The 14,807-nt window shown below is 32.3% G+C and overlaps 1 protein-coding gene across 2 annotated transcripts; it reads right to left on the bottom strand.

The window, feature by feature from the left end:
* Window positions 1-2,876: 2,876 nt before the first annotated feature.
* On the bottom strand, window positions 2,877-8,944 carry LOC137832547 (auxin response factor 3-like). 2 transcript variants are annotated; one of them, XM_068640757.1, is made up of 11 exons: window positions 7,929-8,944; window positions 7,541-7,597; window positions 7,004-7,186; window positions 6,769-6,853; window positions 6,588-6,678; window positions 6,348-6,512; window positions 5,748-5,867; window positions 5,580-5,655; window positions 4,320-4,479; window positions 3,314-4,230; window positions 2,877-3,224 (listed from the first exon to the last, which is right to left on the bottom strand). In XM_068640757.1, the coding sequence occupies exons 1-11, from the start codon at window positions 8,259-8,261 to the stop codon at window positions 3,207-3,209; spliced, it is 2,205 nt and encodes a 734-aa protein (XP_068496858.1). In that variant the 5' UTR covers window positions 8,262-8,944; the 3' UTR covers window positions 2,877-3,206. The 2 variants fall into 2 exon arrangements, with proteins under 2 accessions (XP_068496858.1, XP_068496857.1); XM_068640756.1 differs by having other exon boundaries at window positions 3,314-4,233; window positions 7,929-8,896.
* Window positions 8,945-14,807: the final 5,863 nt, after the last annotated feature.

Here is a 14,807-nt window from a genome sequence, read left to right as displayed (position 1 = left end):
GATGTCGTGGTGGTAGTCAGTACCTTAATCCCACTACCACTCCCAAATCTTTCTCCAAAGTCAAAGTTCCTTGCTTATGCAAGAGGGCTATTTAGCAACCAAATTTTTAATATATATTTCTCAACTTGATATAGAAATTTTTATAGATTATGATATTTCATTCTTATAAGTGAGTTTTATAAGATTAAGTTAGGTTTAAAGTTTATTTCTTAATATGTAGTAATTATATTTTTTATTATATAATAACAATCTTACTAAAATAGTCATTATGTGAACCCAAACTTGTTTTTATAAAAGTCTCTTGATTTTTTAATTTTAAAGAATTATGCATATGCTTTGAAATTATGTTTAATACAGAAGTACTTCTGGTTCTCATTTCTAAAACTTGAACAAATGAAGAATCACTGCTTCAATGAAGATAGAGAGTTGTGGTATAAAATGATTAAAAAATTCATTATTTATTTTGACATCTTTCTCATACTTTAACAACCCTATCCATAAAAAAACCCACCTTCTCACGTACTTGTCTTCTGCTCTTATCTCTCTCACCCCCAAGAAGACATTTATATTTTAAAGGCTTTAAATACTTTAGCATTTATGGTAACTATGTGAAATTTGACTACAGGTAAAACCAAGAGGAAAAAAAGGGATATCACTGCAAAATTCATTACACCTGGTCCTGTATATCAAAAAAAGATTAAAGACAGATGGTCCCAAGTCCCAACTGAAAGTTAAGAATGTCATTTTAGGAAGTAAACCACCTTTCTCACCTCTATGCTGTCCCCAAAATAACTTGACATGTGACATTTTCCCTTCATACTATTTAACCCAACAGTTATGTTTTTACAAAGGTTTGTGCAAAGGTTTCGCACTTCGTGTGTGGCATAAGATGTTGGACTGCTTTGCTGTTTTTGACCAGAGATGTTATGTTCACTTTCTTTTCTTTTTCAGTTCATAAACTTTAAAGTAAGGAAATTATGTCACTCTAGAGTTGAAAGTGATGGCTTCAACAAGCCCTGTAACCAAGAAATTATCTTCTTGGACTCAGTTTTTTCATTTGTTAGACCCATCAAGGGGAAAATGGAAATTCATGAAAGGTAAATTTGTTGGAATTGGAAAAAAACCCTGCTAAATATCATCAAACATCATAAATGCGATTGTATTCAAACGAGGTCTATATTAAACTGAGTTTTTAGTTTGGTCCATTTTTTTTAAAGGCTCATTCGTAGAAATGTCCAACAACACTTAACAAGAGTATTAGAAAAGTCAAAAGACATGAACAATGGCAAATTCAAGCATGCACATTCGACACTAACAAATTTGAATTTCTAACTTATAATGGTGGAGAAATTTTCTGGATTATGTTTTATAAATTTTTATCTTTCAAAGAGATTTTTAAGGTTTAGGGTTTAGTTAACTTATTTTTTTTTCAAATAGTATTTAGTTAGGTAGAACGACTGTTTTTTTAATATTTTTTAATTTAATTAGAAATCATGTTTATAAATATGTGTTTATGAGTGTATTTTTTTTTATCTTTTTAGATTTAAATTGAAGTTGTGTACTCTAAAGTTATATTTACAAACATATTTTTTTCTTTATTGTGTTTATTTGTGATGATGTAATTATTTTAGTCTAGATAGTGATATTGAACTTTTTTTTTATAAATTATAAGTGAAAAAAATTCAACTAAATTTTAGTCAAAATAAAACAACTGTGCGCTAAAGGAAAGTTAAATATTATAATGTATTATTTGAAATAAATTTTGGTCAAATAAAGTGCAAAATATTATTGAATAGACATTAATAAGATGTTAACAAAAGTGGAAACAAATTATTAATGTGCTCTAGAAGTCTTTGTTTGTTGACTAGGTTTTCATTTTGGTTTTTATTAAGCTTCTGTATTTTTCGTGCAACACGAATGCATTAACTTTCTTGTGAAGGAACACGAGTCTTTTGTTTGAGCATTTGTCAAAACCCAAACCACATTTAAGCAAATAAATCATGGTTAGTTGAAAAAGACATGAAAGTATAGTATATGTTATATTTAGGACTTACTCTCATGTATACAATTTTTTAGTGACAATTTTGTATAAACTTTTCTCACACTTCTAATTTACATAAAAAAAATAACTTTAATTGCAATCAACCTAAATTAAAAAAAAAAACATCATTACAAATAAACAAAATTATTGCCTGTAACACCTTTAGTGTTTAATATACACTAAATCTTGTTTGGAAGCACAAGTATACCTTATAAATAAATTAAAATAAAATGAATTAAAATCATATTTTGTAGCACAACTTCCTCAAAATTTTAAAAATGCAAAATTATATTTGAAAACTAGACTTTTTTTTTTTTAAATTGCATTTCTTCGAAATGACACTACTTTCATGTTTTGGGTGGAAATATGTTACGATTATTAACTAATAATCTTCAATTGGTTTTCAAGATTAATAGATTATTTTATAGGTGTTTTCGTGTTAAAAGGTGAGATAAATCTAGAAAACGAAATAGTTCCAAGCATAAAGGTATACAATGATATAATTCTGAAAATAAGTTTTAATATACTAAGTATATATAATAACATTTTTTAATATATATATAACTTGCGTTTGACCATTTGTCAAAGCATTTGGTGTGAAACAAACTTCATCAAGCGTTTTACGAGGAAAACTAACAAATATAGTTCAATAGCAGCATGGCTATAACCACATGTATCCGAAGACTTCATGTTAGAAAAAAGTATTGTGTTCAGATTTGAGAGGAACAAGAGAAACAAACCAATCATTCCGGTGACCAAAAATCACTGACAAAGTTCCGGTTGAAGAAAGTTCTAGCTACTGTTTTAAGATGTTTAAGGATGCATACCCTTCGAATTGAAATTTCAACATCTTGATTCTAATAAATGCATTCAAAGTGAGGATAAAGATGCATAGTTTTACCACAATAGTTTTTACCCGAGTAGCATCTCTTGCAGGTCACATTGCCTATGCACAAACCATAAATACACAAGTACTTCAACATTGGTCACAGCCAATATCAAATAAAATTAACTAAATCCAGCAGCAAATAATAACAATTTTCCTCGTCACTGAAATGCAAAGATACTTATAGCAAAGCACATAACCAGAGCAACCTATGGACCAATTCTTCAGCTTATCAATTCCAGTGAGTCATATTAGCTAGCAGCACACATGATTCTAAGTTCAATACTGCAACACACCCTGCAAAGAGTAGGAAGAATTATCCAGAAGTAGTGAAGCATTAGATGAAGAACTACATCCTGCATGGAAAGGATTCATAAATGAGTTACCTTTATGCAGTTACTTCCAACCGCCTTGCTCTGAAGTGCCCGGCTGGGATGGAACTCATCTTCAACAAGTCTAGTAAAGGAAGGTCCAGCATTCAATGGTAAAGTGATGGTAGAGGCATCAACCTCTTTATTTGCAACATGTGCGTCCTCAGTCAATGAAAAACCAAAAAGTCTACAACTGCTTTTACATGACGAAACCAACTCTTGATTGTTTCTCAATGCTGACACAGAATTGTGTGACTGTGAACTACCCAACTGATTATGAACATCAAACATACCTAAAGAACTAGCCCTTTCCGGAGCTCGCCTAGAGAAAGTATGATCATCAGATTGGGAAGATGCAAAAGTTCTAGCTTTCACTTCAGATGCGCATAAACCTTGGTACATCTTACTATGTTTCTTATTATTATAATCACAGTTGGAAACTGGACTAACTGCTTGCTGGAACATTAACACAGATGATGGAGATGACACTTGTGAAGGTGTAACGGATGCATGCAAATGTGGAGCATTGTCATGCATCTGTACAGACCACCCATTTCTGGAGTTGAGCAACTGATAACCATCAAAATGTCCAAATCGACCATTAGCTCGAGCCTCCTCGAATGACAATGATCTTCCATATGGTTGGCTTGGAAGAATTTCTTGACCTTGCAAGACCTTTTGGAACCCGAAAGATTCACTAAAGCCTGTGCCATTGCAGGAAAAATCAGATGCTGCATGTGGCATTCTGATGTTATTTCCTGTAGGAGGAATCCCAGAACAGTTTGGACCAAGATAGTACCTCCCTAAGTCATATAACCGAGGACTCGGAGCATTAATACCATCAAACGGAGGATTAACACCCAAAATTTCTTGACCTTGCAAGACCTTCCGGAACCTTAATGATTCCCCAAAGTCTGATGTTCCAATCCCATCTGCTGAGTAATAAATTATCAATGTTATTGCAAGGAGAAACATGGCTCAAATTTACTTCTCTTTCAAGAAAATCGGTCTAGTGACTTACTGGGAGAAGGAAATTCCATCTTCGTTGAATTCATTCCAATCCTGGTCCTCTTCAAACCAGCTGCCATCATGTTGCTGGAACTTGAAGCAGAACCAGATGGCTCAATTTCCCATGGGGAAACCCTATTGTGCCTAGCAGCTTCCATGTCATCCCACCTTACCTGTATAAAACATCAAGAACAAATGGCTCAAATCAATTATATTTTACTACAGAAATTACATTGCTTAACAAATCATAATCAACAATAGGGTAGTGACATAGTGCAACCCACGGCTGTGTCCATTATGAATGAGAACATTCAAATCTTTAGAGATCTAACAAATCGACACACAAAACAAAGGAATGATTGAGATTTATGCAGAAATAACAAGCGTAAGAACAATAACAATCATTGACCTGCAATATACAGATACGTTGCTAGCAAGGAGAACATTAACAAAACCACTCGAGTTATTAGTGTTGAAAAGGACAAGCCAACTTTGGCTGTAACGGATTCCTATCAAACATGTATTCCACCACGAGGCATGGAACACACTCATGAAATTTTACACACCATAAATGATGAATTATGGCTGAAAAAAGAGATAGGTAAACTATCATTTACAATTCAAATTTCAAGAGATAATTGTCAAGCATAGCCTGAATGAAGGCTACGTGTATTGTTTCTTCTAAAGTTAGAAGGCTACGTGTATTGTTTCATTTATTTGAGAAAAATACACTTAAAGGAAGATCCATGGAAGTTCTTACATCCATCAGAGTTCACAAACCCAATTCATCCATCAAACCATTTTGCTGAATTAATGAACTTACATGAATTTGAAGCAGAAAGAAAACCAAAGAAAGAAACAGATGAGTAAATATCCATCAATAAAAAAATCATCAAATAAAGACAGATGGAACAATAAAGGACTTGATATTTGTTTAAATCTTCTTCAGGAAAATGAAGAAAAAGGTACCAAAACAAAAATAAGAAAGCTGCAGTTACGGAGAGGAAAATGCAATCATATGTAGTATTCCTTCAACCTTGCTCACTTGCATATCCAAAACAAATGTGAAAAACGCAATAATGTAGAAGTGTAGAACTAATGTAGTCTATAGAGATTCACGAGCTGAAAATCTAGGAGTATAAAATCTTTCATAATGAGCTCAAAGATGATAAAAAAACACTACAATATCAAACCTAAAGCTTACAACACACAATGACGTGCACATAAACAATAAAAAAACTAAAGAAAGACATTAGGACCAAAGCTGACATACCAGTAGGCATCTCCATTTTGATCCAGACCACCTAACAGGATCGACATCACTGATTCCAGCAATTAATCCAGTAAATCTGTTCAATACAAATTAGATTAAGACCAGTTATTATTGATAGGTGATCAATATGTAGCATTAACACGTATGATATTTGATAATTTGACAAACCTCCGCTCTGCAGCATCTTCCGTTTCGAAGCGCATCCGGAACCTCATCCCAACTAAATAAGAACTGTCAAGACTCTTTAAGAATTTGTGAGAAGGTATGATGAATTCCGAAGAGCTAAACCTGCAAAGGAACGGCGAAGTATGTAAGACATTCTTAAGAGAGATTGAGAGAAAACTGACAGAGAAGGACAGAAGCAGTAATATTAAAGAAATGACATTCCTAAAGAAGAGCTTCCAGCAAAAACCTTTCAGTGCATGGATCAAGTGAACTGTTAGTTTTGGCTTTAATCTTATTAAAAAATACAAAGGATGCAGAGCAAATGGAAATTTTAAAGCATTAAACATTCAATAACTAATAGGAATTTCTTGGAAATTTAATGCAGGTATTTATTTCTATCAAACCAAATCTCATTTCTAGCGCCTTAAAATAAAAGAGCTGAGGTGAATTGGGAAATTCACCATTAGATATTGTAATGAAACCCCATATCCCCATCTAAATACCAACTTAAAACACTCATGAATTGCACATAGAAACTGAAGTATTTACAGATTTCCTTGACTAAATCTTGGGAAAAGTACAAGTGACTTAAAAGAAAAATACCTTGGATTGTAGCAAACACTAAAAGCACATCTTGTAGATAATGCATTAACAACATCCATGAAAGTTCCAGGATTCAATTGCTGACCAGAGGGAACTGCAAAGGAACCAGAACCTTTCAATTGGGCTGCCCTACGAATCCCTAATCTCAGTTCTCCATCATCGCCCCTGATTTATATTATAAAATGTTAGTTGTGGTTAGGAATAAAAGTTCATATTAGATACAAATTCAGGTCATGATACCTAAGAAACAACACAGCATCTCCAGAAACAAGCTTCTTTTTGTTAACAAATGCACTCCACCCAGTAGTTAGCAAATGCCTCCGTGGTTGACCTGTTCACACGCATAATGATAAAAATAAAACTCTAAACTCCCAAGTGTTAAACATGCTATGCACACTAAGTATGCTAATAAGTGACATACCCCTGTATATATGACGAAACCTCCATTCCAGTCCATGCAGATCCTTTGCCACGAGCTCCTGTGAAGGTCTCTGTTGACTGTAATCCTAAAAATAACATCAGAGTACAAATTCAAAATGCTACCACTAAATACATACAAAATAAAGCTTGAATTTAGCATATAAAATAGGATAAATTAAATTAAATCAGTCGGCAAAACTCTTGAGCACAAACAATGCATCGTAATTCGTAACTACCAGGGGAGGAAAGCAATCTTCAGCTGCTCGGCGAGGCACTGAAAATCCACCATGAGTGCTGGTGTCTGAAGCTGTGAGAGTCTTGCAGAACATATGGGGAGTTGTTGACTTCACCATAGCTTCAGTGTCCCCCTCTTCCCCATCAGCTTCAATTTCGCCTTCACGCAAACTTTGCTCCAGTTGCTGTAATAAAGTGCCGAGTTCAAGCAAAATTAAAATTAAAATCAGCCAATAAAGACACTCCATTCGCTTAATAATAAAATAACACCATTTCTTATCATAACAAAAGGGCCAGTAACATGGATTTGGAAAGAAAACAGTACAGAACAATGTGTTAACCACACAGTGTACTCTTTCCTCCCTTGGTTTCTAGAGCTATGACATTCTGCTAAATCAAACAAAATCGTTATAACTAGCTTCCTTAGTCAAATTTTATCTGACCCTAAAGATTCGAACAGATAGAGATACCTTTCTTTCTGCAAGCTTCCCAGACCCAAACTACACCTAAGTAAAATCAACATCATAAAGAAACCTCACCTCGCTTTCAGGAACCAACAACACTTGGCAATATACTTCATCGCTCCCTTCCTCTGCCTGCCCAAAAAAAGCACAATCATATTTCTTTAAAATATATGTAAAATCGAAAACAGACCACCCCATATTTCCCTTTACACATGACTCATCCAAAAGAACCAAAACCAGAAACAAAACTGAATGGGTCTCTCCTTCATTCATGAATCGTTAAACCAGACAAGGAAACACACCAACTTTCTCAGCAAGCAGACAAACAGAAACCCAGATACAAACCCCCATAAAGAAACCAAATTCAAGAAAAGGGAAAAAGGAACAAAAAATCCTCAGCCGACACATTGGTTTTGTTTTGTCCGATGAAGGGTAAAAAAGTGACGAACCGAACCACACTTACATGGAGCTTGACATCAAGAACACGACAGAACACATGGGGTGGGATATCATAAGCAGTGACCGGAAAATCCTGAACATGCTCAAAGTGTCCCTGTGGCAAGTACACAACCACGCTTCCTTTCTTCGGCAGAGAGATCAAAGGGCCCGCACACGCGTGCCACAGTTCCAAGCACACGGAAGGAGGAGGAGGAGGAGGAGGCGGAGGAGGAACAACCAAGGTTGAAGCAGAAGTGCTTATCCCCGAGTGAGAAGAAGAAGATGAAGCAGCAGAAGAAGAAGAAGCAGATAATGGAGCTTCATCATCCTCGGTGGTGTTCAGATCGATCAAGCCCATAGCAAGAAAGTGGTGTTTGCAATGTGAAGAAATCTAACAAGTGAAGGAGAGGGTTGGAAGAGGGTGAAGGAGGGGAAGATTTCAATGAATGGTCTCATGCCTGCTGCAGCATTTTCAGAGAGCGTGAGGTGTAGTTGAGTAACTTTGGCATTGCTAAAAGAGGGTGTGACCCAATACTCCAAAAAGAAAGAGACCCTCTTTCTCTGTCCTCTCTCTCTCTCTTTCTTTCTCTCTCACTACCCTTTTATTATGAGTTATCACTCTCTCTGCTATTTTGTTTCTTTTTGGGGTTCTTTTCTTTTACTTTATGTTTTTGGCTGGGTAGGGTGGTGTGTGTGTATTTTGGGGTAGCATCAAATCAAGCTTTCAGTGAGATTTAAGTTGGAGTGATATAAAAATGGTAGATTTACATCCCCCTTGTTTTATTTTATGTGTGTTTTGGGCCCTTTTGCTCGTTCTTCTGCGGGGTGAAGCAGGAGCAGTGTGCAGTTGGCGCTGCTGCAATGCAATGCTAAGCTGAGACTGTTGGGTGTGATGTGTGGCAGAGAGAGAGAGAGAGAGAGAGAGAGAGAGAGAGAGAGAGAGAGAGAGAGAGAGAGAGAAAGAAACAATGGTACAAGAAGAAAGACTGTAGTAGTGGTAGTGGTTCACTTTGTGAGGTTATGTTTGGGTTAAAGACCAATAAAATATGGGAAACTCAATAAAAACTATTTAATAGCGTACGGCATCCCTGTATTTCCGGGCGGATGTCTATTCTGTCCTCTTCTACTTCACCAAATCTCACACCTATCCCTCTCTCTCTCTCTCTTTCTCTCTGCTTAATCTTCTTTCACTTTTTAGTTTTCATCATCACTCTTCAATTCCTCCTAACTCCTAATTCCTAATTCCCTCTCTTTCAAGACCCCACTATACCAATTCTTTTCCCTTCCCTTATGCAACACACATTTACTTCCACATCATATGTCACACATTACACATCACGTGATTCCATCACAGCAAATATGCATAAAACCACCAATCTCATCATATATACTTCTTTTCTCCAAACTCTTGTTCATATCAAACATTTTCCAATTATTTTTTCTGTCAAAATCCACCCATCATTTTGCATGCACGTCCTTTTTAATCATCATGCAACTCCATACTTCTATATTCAAATAATTCATCTTTAACTCACAACATTAACAATGTGTTGTGTTTTTGTAAATGTGAAAAAAAACATGCTAATTTGACTCATTAAGTGGCCTAAACAAACATTTTATGATTTATATAATGTGATTTTGTTGTGTTAATTGGTAAAAAAGAGTGGGATGGCATTGGTGTGGAATATTTTGCTTGCTGTGGAGGCTGAATCATTACAGGTGCAAGGTGCACCTTATTATTGCTCCTATTTGGCATGCTTTGGTAGTTAATGTTGACAATTAACCAAAAAACAGAGGGTTTTTATATAGAAAGTTGCACAATGGTTTTAAGCATTCATCTTTTTCGCTTTTGAAACGGCCACTTACTTTGTCTGCTCAAGTTTTGACTTTGCCATTAGGGTCTTATCATCATTATTAGCTGTTTTCTTAGACAAAAAGTAATGACAAATCCAGATCACTCTGGCTAACCAATTCTGCATCCACTAAAATAATCAACAGCTTTATAAAGCTTTTGTAGCCTAGATCATAAAGTACTCTTCAACCCACTCTTTGCAATTTTTTACTTATTCCTTCCTTTTATTTTCATACCTTAGTTTAATCATTGGTCTCCACACATGCACCTTCCTCCATATCCAACAAAACTTCTTTATTTTCTCACCAAGCTACCACCTGACTATTGATAAAGAAACCGTGGCAGAATTTCTTGTCTTGTGTTTATCAAAAATGCTTTTTCTTTTCTGAAATAACCACACAAGACAGTATCATTAACATGGCATGCATGAAATTTCAGAGGGCATGCATATGCACACTAAATAATTATGCCTTGGGGACATTAGCTTAAAGAATTTTCTCCTTCACTGCTGCATCATATTTGTTCAAAGAATTAGTTGCAGTCACCAATGGGATAACTGCCCTTCAGACTCAGTATTTGTTATTCAGATTTTCTTCAGCCACACGCATAACTTTTTTTGTCAAAAATTGTGTGTGATTTAGCAAGGAATGTTTCAGTTGTATGGTGAAAAAAAGAATAAGAGGGAGAGACAGAAGAAGAAAATGATCAATGGAGAGGGAAAGAGATGATTACCCATACCCACATGACACCATCAAGTGGTTATTGGAATACACAGATACCAAACATTAATTTAAAAAATTATGCCTTTTTTAGTGAAACACTTTATGATTTATGAGACTTGGGTTTTCAGCAAATCATCATCGCAGGTAAGTAACGGTAACTATGTAAAGAGCCAAAATTCTTACCCAAAATTTGTTTCAATAACTTGTTTTAGGTAAATCGTAAGAATTTATCAAAAGTATTAAACTTTTTATTTGGAAGACTGAAATCTTATTAAACTAAATTAACAATACATGTAAAATAAGCTCTTTAAACAAAAGAACTTACTCACGTGTACATAATATATTCTAATGTGCAATTAATACTTACATAAATGTAAGTAGACATGGTTTCATAATTAAGTTAAGAATTTTGTCCCTGAAAAATAAATAAAATATAATTTTGATAATTAAAGTAAAGATGAAATTATTTGAGTAAAAAATTTGTCTTAAAATGAGTATATTTTGGTAAAAAAATTATCCTTTTTAGATGAATCTATAAAGAGTTTGAAAAAAAACAATTCTTTAATTTAAACCAAACCAATCAATCAGTCAATCTGCGAAATACTTGATACATTTAATGTACGTAGTGTCTTCATATACCTTTTTTCAGATGATTTGATGGTTTGGATTTTTTTTTCTCGATATGGGTATTCATTCTTAACCCACTATACTAATACCAAATCATTTATTTCAAAATGTATATATATTAGTTTATATTTAACATTGTATAAATGACGATAATTCACCTTTTTTATTTTGTGATAAATTTGTAAGTTTTTATATTGAATCTATTTTGTTTTATTTCTTTTCTAATTGAAAATATTTATGGAAAAAACTTGGTCGGTGAAAAGCTGAATGTGTGCAAAATCAAATTAACATTTTTATCTTTCTAATTAGTTATTAATGGAGTTATTCTTCTCTTAATTTATCTAACCAGTACTCAAAGTTATTTATTTAATGAACATTAATCTGGGTGAGATATTTACAACCACTGTGATAATATTTTTATGACCCATCATTTGATCTATGCTATCAAGTGTTTCCTCACATCTGAAATTTATTATAGTCAAACTTTTGAAAATAGTTTCATATCCAAAACTTAGATACACACAGTGAAGAAAATATTTTCTATTAAGTGATTTAATGAAAAGAAAAAACTCAAACACATCATATTGTAAAACTTAAAAGAACCTTTAAATCATAAAATATTTAATATTCGTATGTCAAAAGATATTCATTTGTACAATTTTTTAAGTCATCAACTTATATTCATATGGGATAGCTAGCAGCAGTGCACAAATAACAATGTATAACTTGTTATATTTAAATTGTTTAAGACATAATTAAAATTGGCTAAATTAGTGTCCTATAATATAACATATGGAACAATTTTATGTAAAATCATTTAAAATGACAATGAAAAATTAAAGAAATATAAAGGTACAATTAAATTATATTTTAAAAGTAAAACAATTGACATAAATATAGATTTTGAAAGCATGGGATATTAAATTAGGTTGGAGTGATGATCTAAATGAATGTTTAAGTTATTGAATCTGATTTAGAAATGTAATTGAAATATTAAAATTGAAGCATTGTTATGAATGATTAAGATCCCTATGTATGGGTGAGATTTATTTTTAAGGAAAAAAAGTACTCATGATTATTCCTTAGGACAGGGTACTTTTCTCTATGTTGATTATGTCATACTCCAAATGGTATGAACTGAAATATATTGGCATTTTGGTATTTATTTATAGGTTTTGTTTGACATTGGTAATGTTTAAAAGAAAGGAACGTGGGAAATGATTTTGGGTATGAAAAAAAGTGATTTGAAAGATGAAGAAGAGGCCCATGTATTCCATTATTGATGAAATTATTAAAGAAAAGAGATCCCCACCAAGCATTGATTAGTGGGGTTATTTTGAATATTTTTTTTAAAAAATGGATGATGAAGAAATGTGTATGTATGCATATATGTGTGTGTTGTGATGATGGGAGTTTTGAGTGTGTCTCTAAGCAAAGATATTTGGGTGACTAGGGCCTCCTCCATGAATGAAACGAAGGGTGCAAGTTGTATGATATTACAATACATCACCCAAACAAACCCCACACTCACTCACTCACACTTTCATTCTCCTTATGTGATTCTGGTTCCCAACCACTCTTCACCATAATATGTATCTTCCAAAACCTCCTTCACTTTCTAATCTTACCCAAACACACCTCACATGCCCTACCCCAGCCCCACTTCCTCCTACCCTCCACCACTCCTCACTCTAACACTCTATTTTTAGCTCAATACCCTAAATCATATCTTATCATCAATTTTAGATGTTACATTCTCAATTTAATTCAATCTATAAAATCAAACCATTTCATAAAGTATAAATTCATTCAGGATTTATAAACAAGATTCATTTAAATTCGAATTCAAACAACTAATATTTATTATTATTTCCACTTCAAACAATTCATAACACAGGTCTATCATAATCAATAACCTTTTCAACATCAAAATCAACTTATGATTTACCAAATCATAAAAATATACTGTTTTTATGTTTTTATACTTTCAAAATCAAACAAATAATCATCATCTATTTTACTCAACTAATAATGAAAGAGAAAAAAATGAAGTTAGTGACCACATCCAACTCTTTTAACCTAGGATTTTATTGAAAAGTAAAATTAACTTCTCTTACATTATTAAAAGTATTAAAAGTAGGCGTACTTACAAAGATTTCAAACTCATAAAGAAAACAATGATAATCTAACTTTTACCACAAAATTATGATAGATGATCAAAACACATCACTAGGATTCTGAATTAACATATATTTATCCTAAAAGTTTGAGTTATCACATGCAAATGCATATAGTTATACAAACAATACAACTCAAAACTGACTCAAAGGAAAAATGAACAAAATAAATTTACTCTAATCAAAATTATGATCGAGCAATTTTATTCTACTCACTACCAAAAGTCCAAAGGTAACCTTTAATTGTCAGTCTAACGAGTTATGAAGCTAAAAATTTAGAGAAAAAAAGTAAAGGAATAAGAGAAAAGTTTTAAAAAAATGATGATTATATTAAAATGAAAACTAAATAACTATTTTTTTATAATAAATTTAATTAAGCATATGAAATTAATAAAATACTTATAATAAATTAGTTTTAACAAATAATTGTAAAAACTGTAGAAGTTTATATCCGAATTACTTTTTTGCTGGCTTAAATTAAATTGATTTAAACTTATTTTTTTATTCTTATTATGTAATTTGGTTTATTAAGTATTTTACAAAGTTTCATGTACAAGTAAAATTAGATATTTTTTATGTCAACACTTTTACCTAGTTGATTAATTTCTAAAGTATTCAAGTACAAATTAAACTTGTAAAAAAAACTTAAATATTAGTAATATTATTACCAATATTTACAATATAAAATATAGTTTATGTACACAATATTTTTCTTTTCTCCATCTAATAAATTCTGTTAATGCATGATAATAAACTTAAATTTTTGGAGTTTCAATAATTACAAATGCAAAAAATTGCTCTTTTTTTCTGCAATTAACAGTACATGTACTGAAGCAAAAACACAAAAACAAAACTACGTTTTCCTTTGTCTGTAGAGATACATCTAAACACATGGTGAGTGTGTTTGAACTCGAGTTTAAGAATTAAACAAAAGTAAATCAAAGTGGTTGTAGTTGTAGAACCACTTGTTCTATTTTTCTACGTGGTGCTAAATGACACTATTTCCTCTGCTTCATAAATCTTCACGTTATTTATTTTTTATTTTTTATAAAGTTTCGGTGTTAGGCATCACTATGTAATTTGACATTTCAGCTAAGCTGACACCTCAAGTAACAACAATTATCTTCACGTTACTTCTCTTTTATCATGTTATTGAGCATGCATCACTTTCAAGCTACATTTTCATGTATATAAACCCTAAAAATACCTAATAAACTAAAAATAATTAATAGATATATCTTTTATTTATTTTTTATCACTTTTTTCCTTCTACTGTACATTAACATTCCCAAAAAATTTATATTACTAAAAGATATATTATATTCTTTTCTATTTTTATATTATGTTACTTTTCACATTTTAAAAATTTAAAAGAAAAAAAAATATTTAAATTGATGTAGAATTACTCATCATATAATTTTTTTAAAAAATAACAGGACATTCAAATACATTGAATTTCAATCAATATTGTTTTGAGTGTTTCATTTTTAAATTTTTTTTAGTCAATTCAAATTTATTGATTTTTT

Source organism: Phaseolus vulgaris, chromosome 6 (assembly GCF_000499845.2).
Source record: "Phaseolus vulgaris cultivar G19833 chromosome 6, P. vulgaris v2.0, whole genome shotgun sequence".
Lineage (NCBI taxonomy): Eukaryota > Viridiplantae > Streptophyta > Magnoliopsida > Fabales > Fabaceae > Phaseolus > Phaseolus vulgaris.
This window is presented reverse-complemented; position numbering and strand designations above follow the sequence as displayed.